The sequence below is a fragment of the Aythya fuligula genome, chromosome 12 (assembly GCF_009819795.1).
Source record: "Aythya fuligula isolate bAytFul2 chromosome 12, bAytFul2.pri, whole genome shotgun sequence".
NCBI classification, from domain to species: Eukaryota; Metazoa; Chordata; class Aves; order Anseriformes; family Anatidae; genus Aythya; species Aythya fuligula.
In genome coordinates this window covers 17,451,218-17,477,119 of record NC_045570.1, presented here as the reverse complement: position 1 = coordinate 17,477,119, position 25,902 = coordinate 17,451,218, and the positions used below count along the sequence as shown (strand labels likewise).

General features: G+C 36.6%; 1 protein-coding gene across 1 annotated transcript in view; it reads right to left on the bottom strand.

Annotated features, from left to right (window-relative positions):
* CDH13 (cadherin 13) overlaps nt 1-25,902 on the bottom strand; it is a 482,496-nt gene that overhangs the window by 56,779 nt on the left and 399,815 nt on the right. The window contains exons 9-10 of the mRNA XM_032195360.1: nt 4,626-4,808; nt 3,109-3,362 (exon numbers count right to left, since the gene is read on the bottom strand). Coding sequence (XP_032051251.1) covers nt 3,109-3,362; nt 4,626-4,808 — 437 coding nt within the window. The remainder of the gene's footprint in view (nt 1-3,108; nt 3,363-4,625; nt 4,809-25,902) is intronic.

Below are 25,902 nucleotides of genomic sequence, written 5' to 3'. Positions count from 1 at the left end.
TGAACAATAAGAAGGAAAATTGCTTCAAAAGTACAGCTGTCTTTAGGAATTTTTACAACATAAGCCATATTTATCAAAGAGATAAGTAATTTGAATCTCATTCAAACATGAAGTGTTCAAACTATAAATTCAATCTACATGTGGACAGTGGTACGAAAGTTTTCAATACACTGTTCATGGTTCTTGAAATGCATTTATAATGTTATATCTAGTAGAGTAATTAAATTTCCTGATTACCAATAGCCATCAGCCCCTTCTAACAAGTTTTATATAGAAAACTAACCAAAAAAATAAGGCTGCAATTAGACATATCTCAGTTGTTATAGGCTGAAAATAAAAAAGTAAAATTAGTAATTCTCTTGTTATTTTGTTTGTATGTCTGCACATTTTGAATAGACACATACTTTGTTGTGGGTGATGGACATTGTTCACATTCATTGCCATTCTGATATTCATTGCCTGTTGCAGACACACAACATTGCTTTCTCATTGTCACTGATATTTAGTGTAACGTTTTCTTAAAAATTCTGTTCTGTGTCTGCATGGCCTATATTTTACCAGTATAATCAGAGTAAAGACTCTGATGATGTAATTATTACAGAATGGTCTGAGAATTATGTAAGTTGGCATGCAACCTGCATAAAAGCCCTGGATGTAGGCCCAAACTCTAAACAAACACCTGCCTGTAGGAACTTAAGACAAAAACATTTCTGCCAGACCCAAACCAGTGAGTAGCTTTGGCCTTTATACATGCAATTTCACATGACCCAAATTGTAGATGCTGCTCCCATATACTGCAGACTTCCTTTTTCACTGCTGGTAGCTGTGTTTCAGTCATATTGGTCAGTGTTAAAAGTATCTTCTAAGAATGCTATTTTATGCTTTTCTGTAATTTTATCAGAAGGACATAAAGGTAGTGAAACTAGCCTTGCATTCCACTTTTTCCCAGATTTCCATTATATTTACACTATTTTCTTCTAACTTATACAAGCACTTCCTTTAAAATAGTTTCCATATATAATAATTCTTCATTCCCAACCCAAACTAGCTTATTTCTGTTCTTGCATATGCAGAATACAAAAGAAAATCTTGCTTTTGGTTAAAAACCTTCCAGATTCTAGCTGCACAGATATGAACACACTTCTGAGGAACTTCTTCATAGTTTATGAGCCAGTAATGGTCAAGCTTTTAGAGCTCCTTTGCAACCAATTGTGAGGTGGGGTGGAGTGCAAAAAATGTTTATGTTATGCAGCTGGTTACACACAACACACAAAGCTAACAGAGTTTTCAGTGACTTAATAGTATTTCCTAAAATTTCAGTGGCAATTCAGATAGGAGAAACTCAGCAAAATCAGTTGGTCAAGGAGAGAAATTCAGGTAATAGGTTCCAGATTGTTCATTCTGATAACCAAATCCAAATATTTTTCTTGACTTTTTTTTCTTTTCTTTTAGAATTGCAAAATCAACTGTTAGAATAACTATTATGACTCTACTTATCTGCCATGGAAATATGTAAACTTATGGAGAACTTCAATAATTTTTTCTTAAACTGAGTCCCAATCCCAAAAGGCATAAATATCTTTTCACTACACAAACCACGTTCTGAATAGTGCTGCTGAAGGTCATATTGCTGTATGCAATAGAAATCCCATAGTTTTACCATCCATCAACACAAATCTGTGTGACAACAGTGAAAGAAATAAATCCTTAGAGCAAAAGCTAAAATTAAGAATATCAATGCATTCAGTACACAAATAAATTTAGAAAACAAGGGAAATGACATCTGCTAAAAATCATCCTTCAGATAAACTGATCTGAAGATAAACTGAATGGCAAAACTCAAAATTTCTTTTGATAGAAAGAACTGAAATATTCACACTCCATTAACTAGGTATTTTTTAGGTGATGCAGAGAATTGAAGCTTCTAATTATGTGCCTTGCCTTTTTCCTTCTTTATTGCAGATGACAATGCTCACCTGATAAAATTCACCTTCTCCTCATTTGAATCCAAGATTGTCAGTGCAGTCCTTTACAATGGCATGCTTACCAACATTTATTACTGAAAAAGAACATCTTCAAGATCCTTCTGTAAATCAACATTCCTTTTGTAAAACAGTACCTATGCCAGACCTTCTTAAGGAAATGCAAAATCAATGCTAAATAATCGTGTAATAGTAAGGAAATCTACCTCCACAGTGTAGACTGATGTTACACATTGTTTAGGTAAAGCTTTGAAGTCGTTTTCACAAAGATATTTATGCTTTTATAGATGTACGCTGATATCTAGGGGAAATTAGACTCCCGAACAAAAAACAAAAATTACCTAAATGTAGACTTTAACTTTAGTGCCTTATCTGCAGTCCTCGAACGCTAACAAAAGCAGTCTGTAAAGCCAAGTTAGTATTAGGGAAAAAACTGTTGATCTTTCATAAAAAAAAAAAATAAAAATAAAAACAAATCTGAAAACAAAAGACCAGTAGAGGTGGATCAATTTATAAGACCATGGCATCACTTAATACCCAGTTTTGCTCCTTGTGGCATGGTGCCTGTATAGATTACATTACCATAGTACAGAAATCAGCATTTACTTGCATTGATCTGGGCAAGAACAAGTCCTAGCTTACTGTAGCTTCAGTGTTTCAATGAGAAATATTGTCCCGTAGCCCTTGAACACAGATGTACAATCACTATTTCACTAAGGAACATTATAAATGATCATAAACCAATATAATCAATATGTAAAATAGATGAGTTCTATCCATGTTTTCAATTTTACATGTTTTCTCTGGCTCTCATGAAGGAAAAGGTGTAAACAAGCAGGTTAAAGGTTATTCTGAAACACTATGCTAAGGTATATCTATTACTTGTCACACTTGATTATTCCACTACACTCTCATAGCCTGGAAAACTATTGTCCCCTGTCTAATGCAGTTCTTTGTCTCCATCATACTGAATCTCTTCACTGCAGGAAAAAGAAGGCCACTTCTTCCACTTTTTATTATCTGGAGCCCAAATGACTTTAATTTAACTCTGTACTGACAGACAAATTATTGGGCACAAAAGACACTCACTTTCTAGGGGATGAAAATTAGAGGGTACTGCACTCACCTGATAGTCTGATGTTGCAAAGTATCTGGATCAGTGGCATTTACTGTTAACACGATGCTGCCAATTGGGATGTTTTCTTGTTTTGTCACTGTCATTGGGTTTGGGTGGAAAACAGGGCCTTCATTCACATCCTTAACAGTGATCTGAACGGTTGCTGTAGAACTGGGGCCATAGGCTATTTCTGGAACCAGTGGGTCTTCATTTTCTACTTTAATCAGCAATGTGTGGAATGCTGAAATCTCATAGTCTAAAGGCTGTAAAACATCATAAATCAGAATAGAAAGAGCAAAGAGAGTGCTTAACACATTTCTTCATTCAATTTCCCACTCAAAGTTTGTGGGAGAAAAAAATTAGCCAGAAAGGGACAACAGCATTTATTGCATCTGATGCTTGGCCAGAGTTTAGTGATAGACATGGCAGTAGTTATAAAATACACTGAAGATAATTTCTGCCTTTATATTTATATACCATTCATTTATATTACCATTCATGTGAAGGAAAAGGGAAATATAATGTGAAAACCAGAAAGTTCACCATGCTTTGAGATTAACAGACGTATCATGGGCTCCTAGAAATTTTCATAATTCCTCTATTTCATCACGCTGAAGAATTCATACTGTTATACTATTCAGCTGTTATTTTTTAACAGCTTCATTTGAGCTTTATTATTTGCAAGTTGACCAGTTGCACTTAATGAAAGATCGAGATGTCTCTGTATCCAAGAGCATATATTTTTCTGTCATACCTCAAACATACAGTTCTTACATGTACGTGCTTATTTATGATATTATATGCATTTTTCAAACAGAGCAGAGTTACACTTAATAGGTATATATGATAAATAACATAAGGCTCTTTTTTCAACTCCTACATTAAAACCAACCCCCCTGCCATGGAAAAATACTCCATTACTCTTTAGAATTGAAAATGCATTTTCTGAGGCATTCTCAAACAGAGAATATTCTGGTACAAGCAGCAACCAGGATTATTATTATTTTTTATTTTTTTTTAAATACAGGATTATCTTCAACTATCTTCATACAAAGACAGGTAGTGGGTTTTTTTGTTTGTTTGTTTGTTTGTTTTATGATACTTTAGAAATGTGGAATCAAAGGCAGCACTCTAGTTCAGTTTGAAGCCACATTCCTTACTTCCCTGGTATTTGTATATGTGTCCTCTGAGTACAAAATGTGGCACTCCAATTCTAATTGTGCTCTCAGTCACAAAAAAAACAGCACTGTAAAGTCTCACTATTAATTAATTGTGATGGTTCCGAAAAAACTAGCTGTTACTTAAGGACAAAGGCAGTGTAGTTAGCATCATGCAGGTTGTTATCATTAAAGAAGCAAGGTTATTGTAACAGAAAGGGAGTTATACATATTGGTTTAAGGAAACAAGTGCTGGTAGCCAAGTATGTATTTTTGAGTAATTTATCCTTGCTGTGCCTTCTCCAATGTAGTAAATCCAGGGGATGTAACTTACAGTAATAATGCAGTATAATAGCAAATTATCCTTACTTTGACAACAGAGAGCATTCCCTCATTAGTCTCGGGATTGGTATGGATTTCAAAACTCTGGCCTGGATTTCCATTAATAATGGTGTAGACAGCTCTCCACGCTCCAGTTGCGGGATCATCTCGGTCACCAACAGTTAAGTTTACTATTACACCTGTGACTCCTTCTTTTACTGTGGCCTGAAACTAGAAAAAAAATGGAGAGGAAATTGTTAATATTTTCAATTAATGACCACGCAGATGAGATATACAAGCCAGCATTAATTATTTATCACAACAGGAGAAAGATGTAATCCTTGAGTAAAACTGAATGTTATTGGCTCTAAATAATACATTATCACCCATGAAATATAAGGTAGCACACGTTACTACTCTACGTTCAATAAAGAGCAGATAAATAGAAATGTGATAGTAATCAAGCGTTAGAAAATTCTGACCACAGACAGTTCATCTCATATTACTGGAAAAGTGAACCCTGAAAATATATACAGGGTTGCATGGATGCATGTGCTGTCAGAAAGGGAACTACCCTCAAAGCTATGCACCATAGGAAGCTATCTAATACAGCCCATTCTTGTCCCTTAATGTAATTTTTTTTTTTTTTACAAATAATCCAGTCTTGCATTTCAGACTATTATTTTTATAAAGTTCCACATCCTAACTAATTGTTCACTATACTGTTATCAATATGTAAAACGGTTTTCACAAAAAGTGTCCACATGCCATTTTGGGCAGGCGGGTGGGTTTGCTCTAAGACACTAAAATAATTGAACATGCTATCACTTTGTCTGTATAACTTTATGTCAGTGTAACTTTCTCTTTTTAGTGGAAGAATTTTTTATGACCTTGTGAAGTTTGTTGCATTGCTGTCTTATTCAGCTGGCCAAACCCTATATGAGAAAATTCTAATTTACTGTCCAGCCAAACAGTGTATAACATCAATCTTATTTATGTAGGAAAAAAAAAAAAAAACAACAAAAAAAAACAAACAAACATTAAGAAAACCATTCAAAAAGCTTGTAAGGGTCAGACTTAATAACACTCCTCACCTTTCAAATACTTACAGTTGACATGCTAAAAGGATTGTATGTAAGAGTGATAAGATAATACCTGCTTTAGAGCTGGATAAACCAGAATGATAACATACCTAATCCTCAGAAGAGCTGAACATCGGCAGTACTATTTTGGTTTATTAGGGAATCTTAGCATTTCTGGGGATTAAGCCTTCAAAAGTTCAAAATTACAAACCTTAATGACGCGAATAGGTTTTGATATACCTCCACTACTGAAAAGCTACATTGTCAGTGGCAATGCTTGATATATCAAGCAAGAGCAAAAATCACTCCAGCGACTTCAGGACCTGAATAGACAGATGTTCTTGTCCTGTCTTAAGACCACATCGTCATAACACTACAGAAGATTTTGTGAGAATGTGAGAAAATGGTATTTTACTAATATAGAGATTTCAAAATCTGGGCATATAGTAGGTAAAATATATTTCCTGATAGTAAATTACAGAGGAGACAACTACATCTGCTGTTATCTTTTTTTTTTTTTTTAATAATTTATTTCTTCCAACAAATTTGACTTATATTTGTAAGCCCTTTTTCAATTTGCGTGCATTCAATTCAAGTTATCCAGCCTCAAATCTGATTTTATAAAAGGATGACATTAATGATTGGCTATCTCCTTCCTCTTTGGTACATTTAACAAAGAATTTAAAGGTTCTTTTGATTTTGATAGTTAATATGTAACAGGTTGTGATTGAGCTTTGTTTTGGACAGATCATTAAGCTCATTTGCAGTTTAATTAACGTTAAATGATAATATAACAATATTTTCTCCTGCTTTGAAGTGAATCAAGAGAAATGCTCTATTCAGGATGTTGAAAATAACAGAGGAATTATTACAAAGATTGTATTCCTTCCTGTTCAGCAAAAAACATTGTCACTGGAACACATACTTGGATACCTTTTAATCTAACTGAAAATAAATGATTAGTCTGATATTTTTGTATTATTTCTTACTGTCTCAGTTTGATCATGTATAAAACACATCAGCCGACCCATAATGGTCAGAATTTTTCTCAACAAGTGTTCGATACCAAATAATTCCTATTAAACTATGTAAAATGGTGCCAAGGTTTCAAGGAAGTGAAAAGTAAAGAATCTAACTCTTATCTTATCTGCTCCTAATTCATATTGATCCTTCATGAAAGTCTTGTCCTTAGTCCACTAGTCTGATTCAACTAAGTGTTCAATACTCCCTCCATCACCTGGCGAACAGTTAGACCTGTTAGGGTTAAATATTTTAAAATCTGTCTTATCTTATTTAGATGAATAATTATGAAGCCAGTGAGATAAATTTAGTATGCTTCATCCACCAGTGACAAACTGTGATGGAAAAGGTTGCTGTGGTGTGCCACCTATCTCAAAAAAATATTTAATGTCATTTTAAGGATATCTAATTCAAAGGTATCTCAGCTGGGGTTGGCTCTCTTCTGCACTCTTATTTTCTCCTTATTTAGGAAGGGCTCTCAGAAGCTTCAGTTGCAGTGAATTAGCAATGCAGAAAGGGCACGTACACTTGCTAGGGGCATAAAACTGCAGAGCTTCTGACACCTGCAGATCAAGGAAATGACAACGTCTATGGGCAAAGGCTGTGCCAAGATGGATAATTCCAAGCATAGTGGTACTTTCGCCCCTAGCATTCCCTACATTTTAGAAATGACCATATAAACGCAGGGGGTATTTGAAGCTGTCTGGAACATTAGACTACATTCTGTTCAAGATGGATGAAAAAGCAGAATGATCAAATCACAGAAGTTGTCATATGGGTCTACTCTAAATTTATAACATGAAAAGTGTAATAAATCACAGATTTGTGATTGCAAAAGCTAAATATCTACTGTGAAACATAGAGGCTCAGAAAAATACAGGGCATATGATCTAGAAAGTGAACTCTCTTGCCTGTTAATGTCACCTTTATATAAAAAATAAGCTTCTTGTTATTTAGAAAAATCTGTTGTATTTATATGAGGTCCCTTTCAAAAACATAAGGCAAGAAGGAAATTTTAAAACCATTAAAGGACAAAAAAAAAGGAATTAAATTTGCAGATAGGGAAAAGATAACCACAGGTTCATCATATTTCAACATGAAAGCTTTACATTCTCAAAGCACAGTGCTTAACTGGGAGATGCTGATCCAATGCTCTAAAATAAAACCCCACAGGGGCTAACACAAATAATTGGATCACGAATTAATTGATTTTACTCTTTTTAAATATCTGCACATCCCCTAAGCACCGCTATAAATTAAGAATAAAATAGATGAGTTCAGAACTTTATTTAACTGCCATAATCTGGACCCATATTAAAAATAATTATTTGGAAGGCCTTGGGACAGAGCTACATTTGGCTGGAAGGAGCTATGTTCACAACCAAGCATTTGAATATGTAAGGTTAACTTGCTCTGTGAGTGATATGCCACATTGCCATTTAATTGTCATTTATTGTCATTTAAACATTTAATTTTGATATTAATAAAAAATATAATTATGTTTATCATTAATACAGACTACAAGTTCTAGTCACTGTGTTATATTTGGAGGTTTATATCCAATTTCTTATCCAACAGTCTTATTTAAAGCTTCCATAACAAGTGAGGGTTTTTTTACTGAGCAGAGAACAGAGTACAGAACAACAAATGCACTTAACTGTGTCAGAATCACCTCAGTGTTTGTTGTCCAGCAATGACATGAGCATGCAGGAATAACCTTAATGCCCTTATGAAGTCACTAAAAAACGTCTGCCTCAGAGTGGACTGCTGACATAACCTAAATTAAAGAGCTGCCACAAGCAGCAAACACAACGTGAGATATACGTGTCTGGGATTGGTGATCGCTACTCCATGGCTCATTAGGATTCTACACGCTGTGATTCCCAGTCAAGAACAACCAAATTAAAACTGCACATCAGTTTGCATTAATCAGGGTAACATTCCAGTTGAAGGTATTCTGTGTTATCATCATCTGTTTGTTTCCCCATTTATATATCACAAAAGATGAGAAATAATGGGATATGTTAATTCACACAGCTCCATTACAAACTCCCCAAGGAAACTGTATTATTGTATTTGTCCTTCTCCACTGAAGACCACCTTTTACAACCACATTTTTCTATCTACTTTCTTGAAAATACAAGAACAAGCTTAAGAAATCTTTTGCAATCTGTTTGCTGTTTGTCTTTACTTCTTTTACTTCACATGCTGTCACTCAGCATGTGTGCACCTTAGTGGCCAATATTTTGTTGTTAATAAAATAATGTATTTTTTGTAGCTCTGTATCTGGAATATCTCCAAAGACAAATAGATTTTTAGAGTAATCACAAAGGTTTGCATATTCAAGCAATCAGGAATTAGGATGTTATGTCACTAATGTGGAATTTCTTGTGAAATTCACTGGGACACAAAGCCCAGCTTGCTAGCTAACAATAAAACAAGTAATCTGGTGCTCAGAGCTCATCAGACTTCAGACGTGAGGCAGGTGAAATAAATACTAGGTGGAAATACTTACCATAACATTTAAGCATCGAACAAAGTGATTCTGATGATTCTTCAGTCACCTTTTCAGCACAATGACCACATGTGCTGCCCTAGTATTGGGGGCTCCAGGTGGGCCATAAAACAGAAAACCTGACTGACTGCAGCCAACCTGAACTCTTCACACCAGCAATTTTATTTTTAATTTTGTGGCCAGGGCAAATTGTAATTTAGTAGTACATTCTCCCTAATCTCTTCTACAGATTTTGAAGGTATTTTCTCTCTCTTTAAACTGTGCATAGCCTTTACCATATGGACTCGAATAGCTGCTGTACCTTGCTGCAGAGATAGCTGTATTAATGTAATGGATTAAATTGATGTAATCTGTACATGGAGCAATGCATGAAGCACTTTGGAAGCCACTTAGGTGAAAGATACCCTGTAAATATAAAGCATTATCATAGCATGACAAGAATTTGATGGTGTAAACTACATGCAAAACACAAATTAAAGCTATGAGTCACCTGAACAGTCTTTAGTAATTGTCATTTTCTTACTGCTATAATGCGGGCTTGTAGGCATTACATTATTTCTTAACTTAAAGTGTGTCTTTTAGTTTATTCTGTATTTTTTCTAAGTACATAATATTCTCCATCTCCTTAGTGAAATTACAGAAAGAATTCAATTGTAGCTTAGAAAAAATCTTTCTGAACATATGAAATTGACCGTAATCATTTTGGATGCATTTTCCCTTTTTACTTCGGAATTAATTTCACAGGCTATGCAATGTAAATGCTGTGTGATCTTTCAAGGCACAGGCCAGTTACTTTACAAAACAGAAGTACTTCTCAATAATGAAACACCAAATGGATATTTGTGTTCACTGTATGCTGCCACCTGCAAAAACAGCAACAAATCCAAAGGATTAATTAGATAAATGGAAGGCCAGAGATTAAATTCTGCTCTCCGTAATATGGCTATAATTTCTGCAGGTTCTATAAATTTGTGCCTTGTTACTGAAAAACACAAAGATGCTTAGCAATGCTGATATTATATGCATGAATGATGAAAGGAAAGGCAAGAGGGTTTCAGCATGACTTTATCTTGTTTTGCTGCTCATCATTCTGCTTGGAAAAGCACTGCTAAGAAGTCCAAGTAATGCAGCAAACAAAGAAACAAAACTCATTAATCAGGCTGTTTCCCCATGCTCCATGTACAAATCCTTCTGTGAGCAGCCTTCCATGTAATGAAGCCAAGCCATCTCCAGGACTCGGTTGGATCTCTTGAAGAACTCTCTAGGTATTAGGACTCATGGTGGTGTAGGGCAGGAACAGAACGCAAGTGTAACAGGGTAAAATAGATGGATGGATGACCTGCCGGGTGCAGCAGGAATTGCCTGTTAATTTGCCAAAGTGGCCATGCGAAGAGCTTTTTATTTCTCTTGCAGACATCATAAATCTTAGAAAACTTTGAGAGATTTATAGAGTAAGATACTCATAAAATTCACAAATGAATGAATAGAATTTTCCTTTCTGCTTCTTTCCCCACAACAGTGGCTCAAATCTCTTTCAGAGATGATGCTGTATTCCTATCCCCTCATTTACATGCTTGCAGTAGAATAAAAGGCCTTTCAGAGACTGTAAGTGATTGTGAAGGACACTTGGAAATAGCTACTTTGGGGAGTTGTTTTGAAGACCTTTGCTTACACAAAATTTTGACTACTTCTCAATCCACCTCTTGAAGCTGGAATGAAGGCAAAAAGAGAATTCTAACGTATTTTAATCATATGTTGAATGCCTGCATCAAAGCCTATTACCTAATGGGAATACACCAAATGTAGTACAGAGGTCTAAAGATTCAAAAGGAAGGCATTTATTATTATTATTGTTATTATTATTAGCATATGTAAAACATTTAGAAAGGATTCATTCTCTTTTTTTTCCACTTATAAATACAACATGCATTAATTTATTTATAGAATAATTCAAATATCCTTAAATGCAATGAATACTTCTAGAATGATGGTCAGATCACAGAAAATACTCTTTCTCCAGGTGGACAGAAAGGTGACTATAATATTTACTACACTTTAGGTACTTTTGAGAACAAGCCAAAGCAATAGTGACGTTCTTTTCTTATTCGCCAAATAATCTCCTCCCACACCCCTCTAGAAAGAACAAACCTTATATTTAAAACAACAGCATCAGAGAAAATGATGATCTGACCAAGCCTGAAAGAGCAAACTACACCTATTCACCTGGTTCAGCAACAGTGTTACCTAGGGACCAGTGAGAAATTTGCTTTTCACGTTTGAGACCACTTGTGATGTATTCAGCCAACCTAGCTAAGTATTATTTCCTCCTAATTGCTCTCTCCATCAAGAGCAGTGGAAAGCCTATCTTCTTTCTAAGATCCTGGATGTATTTTTTAGATAAAATGACCATAGCTGGATTTTTCTTTCAGTCTCTTCCACTGCATTTTAGGAGCAGAAAGATTTTACAAGAATTCCCCCATCAATCCACATAGAGTTCTTTCTGAGGCTAATGACGGTCAGAGAGGACATGGCGATTTTTTCTCAAGAAGGTAGTTATTCATTGTGCCAGCTTACAGCTGATCACAACCCATGCTGCCAACAACAGATGTTTTGACAGTGGTTAAGCTTCTTCACGTGGTCTTTGGTGCGCAGTGCCTAACAGCACCATTCAAAGCAACTGGTATCTCTAGAATATTTTAGCAGTGAATTTCGTCAATTCCCCAAACTTCTGGCATTTCAGGTTGTGCCAACTGATGGGGATGAGATGCCCTAGATTTACAAGCCCCTCCAGCTGAGAGCCGACTGAAGTTAGTCCGATTTGAAAACTCTCTTTTGGAAGCAGATAAGAACTCTGCAAAGTTTCACACTGTGCCAGTGGAGGCAGGAGGTACAGATGGAAGTTTACAGGCAGTTTTATCTGCAGTGATACAGAATTTGTCTGAATTTTAAAAACGAAATCTCTAGCCAGCATTTTGTTTTCTGAGGAAAACTGGGTGCGGAAAGGAGAATTTAGGCCAACACTCCGTGTTTCAGTCCATCTGAACACAAGTGTTCCAAGACTAACAGCAAAATAATGAATGAAGTCTACCACACACAGTTTCTTCTACTGCATATACATTACTTTCTGATAGAAAGTAATTCTGGTAGATTGTGTAGCCTACATCCTGTTTACACAATATACACTGAATATGAGTATTACTGCTATATCAAAAAGGAGGTGTATAAATGTATACAAGGAGAATAGTTCAGAGATCACAGACATAAGTGAATTTTCATGATTAATAGTCTCTCTTCTGTTTTTTCCTTCCATAGCAGAAACATCTTGATCTTATTTTGAACATCCAGGAAAACAGTGTTCTTGTTAGTTAATCTGACAAGGGAACAGCTAGGTCCTGGGGTCTCCAGCCGCATTAGAACAACAACAACAAGTTTTTTCCAAGGTCAAGAAGAGAGAATAACAGAAATAAATGCAACCTATCGGACTAATAACTATGGAGTGATCTGAGCCTCCCCATACAGTACTGTGATGTGAGCTTTCAAAAGGCAGTTTGAGAGAAGTTCACTTGCAGCTGAGGTGGCCTGCTTTGAAAACACATGAGATTTAAGCATATATTGAGACCTACAGTGCTGAAGAGTGATTGAAGCATGGAGCAGACAACTACGCAGTTTGGCTCTGAAGAGATGTGGAAAAGGTCAGGAAGAAAGCAAAGATATGCTAAATGGATTCATTGCTTTCTGCTTTAAGGTTACCCACGGTCTCCATCTCCCACTGCCCAGCTCTTTCTGCCAATGCTCATTTCATCTCTTCTTGAAAGAAAAATATTTGTAAAAAAGAAAAGCGAAACATTACTTTTGTAAGTGCCCATTGTGTGCCTATTTCCTGTCTAGAATGTTGCAGACAGAACATTGAGAGCTCTTTCATTTTTTCACCTGCAATTTATGTACACCTAACCATACATTCTCTGTACACACAGCCTTCTTAAACACAAACACCTTTTCAACCTCAGCTGGATAAGTGTTGCTGTAAATAAATAAGTGCCATTTGGTTCTTTTTATTAATACAGAAGATAAAGAATGAACTAAGGATTTTTATATACCCTGATACTGAACTCTCTCTTAAGCTACTGAATAGCTCTCTAAGCTATTTGGACAAGGTGAACAACTACAAGTTTGACGGCAGTGCGTCTCACTTTATGTGTCTGAACACCAAGAATTAAAAGGGAAGTTAAGACAGGTCAAGGCACCACGTGTGCTTTGGACAGAAAGCTGCGCATACCATGAAGCTTATGTACAGTGGATCAAGCCTACCAGAACTATCATGTATGGGCTGCAGGGATTACCTGAACATTAACAGCAAATGGCCTGTACCAGTGGCATGGCACATCATGATTATCGTGCCTGTAAAGACCATCACTGCAGTGTGTTCATAGAATGTAAGGAAAATCAGCACAAATCTGCTCCACAGTTAGTCTGAACATATGCAGAAAGTCCAGTGCATCTAGACAGCAAGTAATCACTGAAGCTGACTTGCTGGAATGTCCAGACTTTATACAATGTCTTCATCGAGACACAGCTAACATGGCAGCGTGCTCAAAAATCCTTGAGAAGTTGTGTAAGCCCTCTAATTTCAAGCAAATCAAGTTTCTATTGCAAATAAAAGCAATTCCCAGGAAACACAGGTGACACCAATAAGAGAAACAAGCATTTGATAATATCATTGGTTTACATAAAAAAAATAAATACATCTTTTCCATGAGGATCAATGCTCATTAAGTCAGTACACGTATGAAGAAAATTAGTTTATTAAGCATCTGTGCTATTACTCTCTCTTAAGACTGCTTCTCCTTCTTCTGTAGCAAGTATCTACATAATATGCTAATACATCTGCATCAAAATTGCCACACTGAACTCTTCCCAAAGAGAGCAAGCAAGCACACCAGTAATTAACTGGATCCTAACGCAAATTTCTAGATACAGATTTTTCAACTGAGCTTGCCAGTTCTGAGGGAAGTAATTTTAAGGGACAATAAATATCACTTAATTCCTACACACAGCTGTATGACACACTGTAAGCAGCCACCCTTTCTTCACTTGGAAGTGAGAAAAATGCTGTGTTAGCAGGTAGCTTGAAACATATACTATTTCTTGCTTCTGAGTAAGCTCATAATTAGAGTTGAAACATGAAGAATGATTTCAATGGAGCTGTAAACTCCAACAGGAGGAAAAATCTATTTGAGGTTAGAACAAAATCTTTTTTAATCTGGCTAATGCTACTTTTGTGCTGATGCTGATCATTATATTTATTACAAAACTGTGCGACATTCCAAAGCGTTGACACCTGACTTCACTTAGTAGAAAAGCAATCACTTTCAGATATTCTTCTTGGTGATTAATATGTAGATACCTAATTTTTAGTGAATTAAACCATGTTGTATCAATTTGGTGGTCTTTAGGATTTATAATCAAGCCCTGATGACATCTGATTAATGCCAGCGTAGGCTCCCTGAACCTTACAATATTCTTGTTCCTTTGGAGCTCAGATCATGGCAGGCTGATTACCCCCCTGATTATCCTGAGTAACTGGGGTCAGAGGTTAGCTAGCACCATAGAACACATTTAATTCAATCAATTTAGTTAGTGAAGCAGTTAGGAAAAAATTATTCCAATTGCTGTACCACTGCATTAGAAAATTTGCCCAGGATTCCTGTGCTCCAACTGATGAGCATTTTTGCTTAATTTCTAATTTAATATTCTGCTGGGATTTGCAGCTTCAATTACTTGTGATATTTTCACTCATAAAGTCAGGGACATTGAGCTTTGTAGGTGAAAGAAAAACCAGAGGAGGAAGAGATTCCTGTATTAACTGGTATAACAAACATCCTCACAGACACACACACGCTTTCATCGCTCAGAGCATTTTTCCCTGTAACACATGCTAGAGGTGGCTCAGAGAAGACCTCTTAGTTCTCTCCATTTGTCCCTCCTGCCACTGCCAGATTTTAGTTCTTCTTTTGCCTTTGGTAGATTTTTAATATTGTTTAGCTGAGTCCCACTTCATTTTTCTTCCATGCAGAGGCTTTGATTACTTATATTATGCCACGGTCCTACACTAAGGCTGCCCAGCACCCTTGTGTGTGTGCCCTAATGGAAGCAGTGCACACTGTGCCTGGGATGAACTATAAAAGAGATCCCTTACTAGTCCCTGAAAGCCTTAGGCACTTCTCACATGAATACAAAGGCCCAGCAGATCGGTTTGACTCCTACTGGTTAGTTTTACATCCTATGTAACGATCCTGATGATCACTGATATTCTTTATTCTGAGTCCAGAGGCTGCTGCCACAGCCGCTGTCTCTGCCTTCTGACACACAGATGGGTTGGTTAACACAGTTTCAGTGGACTAATGATGATGGAGAGCTTCCATCACACTTTGAAATGTGTTGGAGCACATCACTCGCTCACTCCCGCAGCAGTGAAGACAAGAGGCCGCAGTTGCACGAACTCTGCATCAACCATGATATACTCAAACTTCTTTTTCTGTGAATAGGGCCCAAAGTGCTGTCCTAGATAACACAGAGCAATATGGGAACATGGTATTGCCATTGCTAGTAATAGCCCTAAGTTGTGAGTTTGCAAGGCCACAGGACAGAGGTTGGTCAGGCTTGCTCTGTAGGAACCATTCACCAACTGCCTGCAACTTTGTTTTCTTTGGACTTAAATTGGACCCACCACCTTTAAGACTCAGAGGAACCAGGAAAAGGTGAGCATACAGAGCAGATAAAGCAGTAGAAACCAAGAAGCATGTGTGACAATTTTATAACTGTATTACTATCATTACTGACACTTTTTCTGCACAGAGGATTTTTTTTTTTCCAGTTGTCATTAGATCTGGATTAATAATGGCTGTTGGAATCGGATAGCCTTGGATTAGTTTTCAATTATGCTAACAATAAAATTTTGGCCAAAGTGGACTTCCCTTTGCCCAACAACAAGATTTTGAGGGTAACACTACAACACCAGGGTTAGCTGTTACTGGACATGCTCCTTTAGAAATTAAAGCAGCTTTCCTGAGTAGGATCCTTTAATAAAGGAAACGAAGTCATAAGACTCCCTTTTCCCTGCAAGCAGCAGAAAGCTGCAGTTTAATCTTCTGCTTGCCCATGGAGAGGATCCATTTTCTGTATGTTCCTTTGGGGTGCTTTGGAATGAAAAATGCTATATACTTATAAAGCATTAACGAAACTTGCTCAGAACTAACTCTGGAATTGATGAATCTCCTCCTAGGCCCCTCTGCACATTTGCCCACGGCAGAAAGCCTGACTCAGCTGTCAAACTCCCTTAGCTGAAGAGAAACCCAAAATAGGAACTATGGGCTAATTGCAGGTTAGAAGTTAGGTATATTAGCAGAATCGCATGGAGAAGATCACAGTGTGCCTAGCTATGACACAAAGGTCCCTAGCCAGTGCTTATACATTCTTATTTGTATATGAAATATCCTCAGCTGGTTACATAACAAAACCCAAAATAACTAAAAAGAAAACATCTGGATGATTTAATCAATTTCTCTGTATTAAACACAAAACCACACATATAAGAAGAAAATAAACAGCTGCATCCAAGTGCTCAAAATCCATACACTCTTCCCCTCCTGTGGTGAGGATGAAAGAAGAAGAAACCACATATGGCAGATGTTAGTTTTGTCACTTACTCTGCTACTGGAAAAGAATCGTGGACAATAAAGGCAATTTAATGTTGTGAAAACAGCAAAACTGCATGAAGATGTGTAAGAAAAAGTATAGTGTGCAAGACAGAAGCAGGAAATCTTCCATCTGCTCAGCACTGGGAAGCCCCAGCTGTAGTACTGCACCCTCTTCCTGCCCACACTACAGAAGGCAAAGAGCAATTGGAGAGCAGGCAGACTTCTCACACTCCTGGCCTTGAACTAACCTGCATAGCAAAAATACACACGGGGCTGCTGTAGAGAAGGGAATTGTCTATGTGCCACCTTCATAGTGGAAAAGGCCAAGAAGCAATGGGCTTCAGTGGAGGCAAGAAAAATTCCCATTACAGATGAGTCAAAACTTCAGGGTAGCTCAAGTACTGATATAGATTGCTGGAGGACCACGGAGACTGAACTTTCAAAGCTCTTGAGGGGAAAATAAGATATACAAATACTAGAAATTGTACAGATAGGAGGACAGAATGTCATTATATCTTGAGATCCTTTCCCCTGCAGATTTCATGATAGGACCAAGTCCAAAATCCAAAGCAGAAAGGGGAACGAAGCACTTTTCATAGCTTTCTAACATTTTAAATGCAGATATACTCATTAACTTCCATGAAGCTAACTTGATTGCTAAAATAAAATAAAATAAAATAAAATAAAATAAAATAAAAGTCTTTGCCCCAAACCAAGTGATAGGAAGGAAATCCTTCACTGAGTTCCCAGTCTCAAGCTCCTCACCATGCAGGACTCTTCAGCACAATGGATTTAGGGCTGACTGCTAGAGGTACAGTATCTAGCTACAAAATCACATTTGCCCTCCCTTCTGCAGATAAAAGATGAAAATTATACTTCTGACATTTGCCTTCCTATCTTGTACCATTCTCTTTTGGCAAGAAAACACAAGGAAAAAGGAGAGGAAAATAATTATGATCTCAGCTTAGGGAAGGATTGAAAGGGAACCAGATACCCAAATTTAATTGTTTTGAGATTGTCTGCAATGTGGTCACTGTAAATATCTGCTCCAATTATAACTCCTCCCCTCTTACTATGGAATTAACAACTCTGTCTTAGCAGTTGCATGGGGACAAACTGCTCCTGCCACTACAGAGACATCTTCTAAAGAAAATCATGCTTCTTTACAAACCTCAACCATTACTTCATGATGTTCAAGAATTGTCTGGCAAAGAAGTATTTAAAGGCCTGCATTTAAATTCCAGAGCAACTATGAAATGAAGAAAGCAGATTGATTCACATTCTGTTCCACTACTCCCTTTGCCAAAGTGATTTTTATCAGGGAAAAATAAAAACAAACCAAGAAAAAAAAATATCTGAGCCTGAGAATTCTGTTGTCAACTACAAAACCATCGAAAATTTTTACAGCTCACTTACAATATAAACTCTTAGAAACACAGTTTACAGAAGAAATGCTGCCAGCACCCCCAGGGCATATTATCCACTCTTTCCTCACATGGAATTAGTGCAAAATATCACCCTTACATTGCCCACAAACATTGCCAACAAATAAGAATGGCAATAGGCTGAGAGCACACTGTCTGGGATTTTTATACTCATTTTTTCCCATGGCAACGTGTCTGTTTCATGTGCTTTTAAGCTTCCATAATTTTATTCCATCTAATCTCTGCACTGCCTTGTTTTGTTTGTTTATCACTTCCAGGGAGCACCTGCCATGCTTGTACACTGCCACAAGACAAATAAGACACATTTTTGTCACTGGTTGGGGCAAGCCGATGTGTGTTCCTTTGCTACAAATTTCACTACAATTATGCCCAACCTCCTCACCTCTCCTTCTTACTTGTCATTATCTGCTCCTTCCTTCCTTGTTTGTTTTCCCCAACTTTTTGCTAAGAAATTGCATTGCTTCCAGTGGCATTGTAAATGCCAACCAAAAAGATTAAACACAGCTGAGTGCCACCTCATTCTGTCAGAGAGAACAGATAGTGTCTTCAGAGTCCACCTGCCAGCCTTCAACGTAGAAGGCAAGGGAGTTTTGCAATCAGATCCTGGGGTGTTCCAGTGCCTAGGTTTTGCTGAATAGGCTTGAAGAGATGGGATTTAAATTGTACTGAGGATATTAGTCTAAAGTGAATGAAGTGGAGAGTATACTTCTCGTTTATATCCCCAGAGTGATAAATGTGAGAGTGTAATTTTTTTTATTTTTTTTTTCTGAGGCAAAGAAAATGGGAAACCAACACGGATTTCAGACACATGAGAAATAGCTTATGAATTTAGATGATAGTTCAGCAGAAATAAATTGTACATCTGTTCATTCATTTTAATAAAGCAGGGAAATGACACACTGCTGGAGCCCTCTGAGAACACTGGTATTTTTAAATTATTATCCTATAATAGTAGCATTAACATTTGTAATGCTGGCCATACTTTATGATTTTAAGAAAAATAAATTTATGGAATAAGTGAGCTTCAACCTATATCCTGGACTCTGGGCATTGAAAAGCGAATAAGGTGCTCCCTGAACACTTACAAATTAGTCAGCAAAGACATGACAATAGCTTTACTATGTAACACAGATAATCCTCTGTGTAAGTGTTGACAAACCATGCTTATTACTTCTGAATAAATAATTCAGATGTGCAACATGCAGCTGAACGCATTTATTTCTGCTGACTAGTGCCTAGTTTGTTTGCATTTATAGACAGCTACAGTCTAGTACTTGCCTTTAAAGGGAGTCTTTTACAGAAACAAACTAGATGCTTTTCTTGGCTGCATGTATGCATGGAAACATGCACTACCTTCTGTTAAATACAGGCAGGAACACTTCTTTTCTCTTGCACCTCCCATAACAAAAAATGGGAAGTGGAAAAGGTTATGGGTTGACTACAATTACTTCATTGCTTCCATGTTACCATTATTTCCAAGGATGACATGCTAATTTAAGAAACAAACAAGTGACACTGCAGGAAATGTCACTTTAAAAAAAAAAAATAATGTTTTGATATTTCAAATTGATTACCGGGGGAATAATAAATTAATAGTTCAATAGTAGCTTTCATGTTTCCTTTAAAAGCACAATTAGTAATATCATTAAAATTTCCTTTTAATCAATTGCATTAAAGCAATTGCTACTAGAGGAAAGAGAATCTAAAATTGATTAGTTGCTCACATATTGCCTTATCAATCAACTGTGATGATCTTCATCCAAGAAAAGGGAAAACAGGCAATCCTGACATCCTCGAAAAGTGGTGAACTTCAGCTGAAATCACATCAAGATCTTAGAGCTCTTTTTATGATCCATCCTATACAGTTATCTGCTCACATCGCAAATGAGCAAAGGATGCATGCTTAAATATTTAATGTTCCTAAAGCAAACTCTTCACAGAGGCTATGCTGGATCTCCATATTGTTAAGAGAGTTATCTTACTACTAACATCTATATCTCTATCTACCAGCCTGTGAGCGTGTTTGTGTGCTCTGTATTGCTCACTGCATTTCCAGCAGGCAGTCCAAAAACAACCTCAATGGGTGGCCTAGGTAAACAAGACTTATCATAATTTGGTTCTCTGGTGAATACAGAAGAACTGAAAAAAAGAAATACCTCTGGGACACAGAAGACCCCTGGGCGAACACTTACCATTGACAGAAACTGTACAGATTTATTGATTGGAACTGTATTTTAATCATGTGGCTGGAGGAAAGAAAACAGTTCCTAGAGACTACCAGTCAGCCCCAGCATGGGGCACGATAAAACTGTTTCTGCCATTAATATCAGACAGTGGCTATGTTCGAATAAAAGGACATTACAGTTCAACATCTGCAGGCAAAGTTGGATTTATTTACTCATGGCTTCAATTATTATTTAAGATAGAAAACTTGAAAAGGTCAGAGCTGCTAACTTAGAAAACATGCCCTTCATTTGTCTTCAAACATACACTTTTTTTCTTAGCCTAGATCAACACCAAATCAATTAATCAACTACAGTGTTCTCTGTTTTTAAATGTGAGTTATTTTCAAGTAGACAAGTAAAACCAAACCAAATTTCATTTTTGATTTAATCCATATTAGCAAATGCAATTTTAGGGTGTGAAAGCATCTGGTCTTTGGTTTAGGTAGAAAAACACCTGTGGACCTTTGTTTCTATATACACATGCATACATATAAAATCCAGATTTATATTATAGCCTAATCCTGTATTCACATCTCTATAGAACACTGAATGGGAGCCATAGCTTGGATACAGGCAGCTAAGACTATCAATACAACAGATAAATCTTTTTCCTCAGTATGATTTCAGCAACAGACAGCTGTTTGTTTAGATATAAGCTTATTTAGTAGGATTCATTTTTCTTATGTATGTTTTGCAAGTTCCTCAAATAACCACCTAGTTTTTTCAAACTTTTTTTTGAACCAAAAGATTTCTTTCAACCCCTGAAACTTGTTGAGGACAGCAGCACTCTCCTTACCATCAGTCTTTCTAAATGAAGAAGAATCATTGATCTAAGAATATCTGACAGTACAACATAACGTATGGGCACTGTTGGCCTCAGTGACTGAAGACGGTCAAAACAAATGAGCTGAGGAGGAGGAAATAAAGCATAAAAGAAAAAAAATGAGATGATGCGGGGAAGCAGACAGTGATGGCACTCAATTTATAGAAGGAAGACAAAGAGTGTACATAGACTTCTGCGAGTCATAAGCAAACAATCAGGTTAGGTCATGGAAACAGAAAGGTGGTTCCCAAGGGGAAGCAGGCAGTGAGAGGATGAAGAAGAATTCATGGGCGGGGAGTAAGATCTTACAGAAATTAAAGGAGAAAAACAATGAAGACAGAAGGTCCCACGATGACAAAGGACAGAAACATAGCATTTTAAGAAATATTACAGGAACAGCTTTCCATATCAAAAGACAGTGGGGAAAGTGACAAAAATAAGGAAGAGAGAGAAAAGAGGTGTCATGCTTGTCAAAGAGCAGTCAATGGATACATCACTGAAATTAGCCTTGGTGGAGCTGAAGTGGGAACTGGAAACAAGAGCAGAAATGCATTTAAGGGATACTAGATGTTCAAGCTCTGAGAGTCAATGACAGATTCAAGGACTTCGGAGAAGGAAAAACTAAAGGTAATTATTAAAATTCAGAGAAGGTTAATTACAGTTCGCTAACCAAATAGCAGGCTTGAAAATAAGAAAGACCAAAAGAGAAGAGCTGTCTGTTTGTTTGTTTTTAAGACACTGATGAAGCAGGAAACGTGAATTTTGAAGGATGATATAAAAACATGATAAATTTCAGCACTAGGCAAATTAGATATCAAGAAGACTAGGCAAGTAAGTAGCTGGAGATATTCCAAAATATGCAGAGAATTGAATAAAAAAAAAAAAATCTCTAAAAAGCTTCATCAACCTATGTGGAATCAGAGAATGGAAGTTAAGACAAATTAACAAGGACTGACCACAGAGCAACAGCATTGAAGGGAAACATAGGGTCAGGTAACCAACTTGGATTCAGGGAATTTTCATAATGGGGTCAAAGTCTAGAACAGGAAAGCGAGGATAAAGTTAATACTTTGTGTAGTGCTGAGATTATACATTTTCTTGTGACATATGGAGTGGGAACACAGGGGAAAACATTTGTAAAAACAAATAAATATTAAGTGACTGTTAGACAGCCGGCTAGAGAAAGGGCTACCCTTTAAGCAAATAAGCATCTGGGACTCTAAGGCAAACAAGTCCTGGAAATAAGCCAAAGTAGAAAGTACAAGGGTATGAATAAATTACACTCCTGAACCATTTTCCTCAACAGAGACTATAACTGCAGAGTTCTGTATGAATCTCCTAATCTGTTTTTTTTCTTAAAAGTATCAACACCATTTTCATTCCAGTAACTTCAAGAGACGATCAGCCCTATAGAATTTTATTGCTTTCTAAATGAGTCTCTTTCATAGGCACTTACTAACAATTTTACTTGAATAAATGTACAGCTCCTTTTAGCATGTTGATTTTTATCGGTTCACTATTTTAATGTTCCACAGCAGAAGGAAAAAAGATATTTTGTCTAAATAATCCTGACATTTTGATTTGTATGCACAGATGGTTAGCAAATTTTGTAGTGGCCAAATCAGTTTTAGTGTTGCTGACAAAAAAATCTTAAAATCTCACTTGTCAGTGAAGAAATTGATAAACTGATCACAAAACTCTCTAGTGGAATGACCTACACAGTCATATAGCTGTTATTTTTGTATGAATATACTTCAGTTTTATAAATCCCTTCTGTTCATATAAATGACTACTATGATACCAGCTCGCACATATTGTGTAATTGCTATTAAATAGGGTTTTGTCTGCTGCAAATTGAATATGTTTAGATCTATAGTGTGTTATCTTGTTTAATCCTACTTTTAAAATAGAACTCCTACAGATGCTAGAGGCATATTAACAGTGTGGGTTTCCTAACTCATAGGATTAGAGTGATTTTGCCACACATCTAACAATATTTCTATGTTTTGCTCCTTGGATCAGCTGTGTTGTGTCAAACAAGGAGATTTAGAGTTACTACTGCCTAGGCTGAATATGAATGATGTAATGATGGTTTAGGAGCCACCCCGAAATGAATATATCAAGTATGAAAAACCACTGTCCTTGCACGCAGAATTTAGGATTTCAGTCAACTGACTGTTACACAGGCTAATGACATCTCCACATACAGAACTCAAAAGTCATTTTGAGAAAAAAAAAAAAAAAAAAGATGCAAATTTTCACATCTTATCTGAAAAATATTAGTGTGAGTTTCCTTTGAGTGCTCTGCCTGCACTCGGTGTTGAAGGTGGAACTCCCTGGACAGTTCACGAGGGACAATATGCTATAAAACTGGACAACAGTGAAATTAAGCTAAATTTCCAGGGAGTGCTTGAGCAGCACATTCATTAAAAACAAGAACAACAACAACAAAAAAACACAAGAACATTTAATTTCTCAGGCTAAAAACTCCATTTTTAGACTTTATGATAAAACCTCAATCTCTAGAAAACAGTCCTAATTTAATTTGAAGGTAACTGCAAAATTCCAGCTGAACAGAAAATGTTTAATTGGAAAATCACATAGACATTCCTAGCAATGACGGATAACTTTTTTGAAGAAATGATCCAAGCCTAAGCATAGAAACATTATGTTATCTTTGTTTAGCTTGTGCGACTCTCAAGAGCCTTTCCCTGAACCTTCCTTCCTCATTGATTTCTACTTTTTCTAATTCTACCATCCGGTTACTTATCCAAACTTGTATTTGTGCTAAATGTAGTCAAAACCCTTACTGCTACTGTTTGCTTTGTAATTCAGAACTTAATATCTATGGTAAAGTTCACACTTCACAGACCACATTGAGAAAGCATATTAACCTTCACTTCTTGCAGAAGAGAGCGATAAATTGTGGCTTTATGGCTTTTTTGTTGCTCACACTGTTTGGATATTTGCTGTTAGCAGAAGCAGATGGAGAAAGTCTTCAGAGGATAGTCAGCACTGGAATGGTTTTGTGGTGAGAATTTACCAGCTGTAGTAAGAACTGCTGTTATTACCACTGAGTTGATGCTGACCTTCTGAGTATAACCAAAGGGTTACAAAAGGCAAGGACTCACGCAGACATTCACATCAGGACTGCTCAGATCAGCTGATCATAGCAAATCAATGAAACTAAACAAAGGGCAGGGAAGGAACAGAGGATGAAGGAAAAAAAAAAAAAAAAAAAAAAAAAAAAAAAAAGATTGGCAAAAATACAAGTTTACTATGTGAGCTCATTGGAGATCAAGAATGCTGGGAAAAAATCAGATCTGGAGAAGCAGCGAAGTGCCTTTCTGTTCCTCCCCAATTTCACACTGTTTGAATGATCATTTCTATTCATAGAACCTTTCCTGTACTTATACAAGTGTTTCTCAGTTGCTTTCAGATTATAAAGCAGGCACTCTGTTGTTTTATGTACCACTGAAATGTGTTTATCTGGAGATTAAATAGACAACTTCATGTATTTCATGACCTTGGTGGAGAGAAACAAAGCAATGAACTCACCCCTCACAAGCAAAGATAAATGTAGAAGTCTGCTGCCTACTGCTATGCAGTGTATCCAGCTCTAATTATGTGATAAGTGGATGGACTCAGTGTTAAACATATTTTGCAGAAGTTCTTGAACAAAGTGCTTACACTGGTTATGCAGATAGCTCACTGAAAGCCACATGAATACAAATTATTATGCACACAGTTTGAATCTGGATGAGTACAGGAAATACTGGTCTTCTGAACACTTTTTTTTTCTTACCAACCTTAAATTTCAGTCAATGCACAGCATAAACATTTGTTTTTCTTCCTCTCTCAAATTATTCCATTCCTACTTGTAATGCTACAGTAGAGTGTTTGTTTTAAGGTCATTGGTAATTCAATCCTGAATGGTGCTGAGCATTTCTTGTTACGTGAGAAACCTCAAACCAGCTAATTCTGATAAGAAGTGACACTCAATATTGAATAAGAAGAAAAAGAAATAGCAAAAAGGTAATTTAATTATCCAGATAGCCAGACTGTTTAAATAAATCTTCCAGATGTCCTTAGATTGGTACCACCACAACACAACCCAGAAATATTAACGTTTTTCTCGATCACAGGCATTTTTCCAAGTTGTTTGAAAGTGATTAGGTTTAGAAAGAAGATAAACATTTGGGATCTTAATTACATTGAGAATCAAAGCAATCTATGCTCCTAACACCAGCTTTTAAAATTCTAATGGGACTTAGGTGTCTTTACATCCATTTTTTAAATCTAGCAAGCTTTTCTCTTTGGCATCTAAAATTATTCTATAAATGAGATCAAAATGCCCGGGTTATTTCAAGACTTAGATTCCTAAACTGCTTATGTGATTTTGGAAGAATTTTGCATCTCACAACAGTGGAGAAAACTGAATGCCTTGGACGTTAACACATGAATGAGCAATGCCCAATTACTAACCATGTAGAAGTGGTGCAGTTTATAGAACTGTAG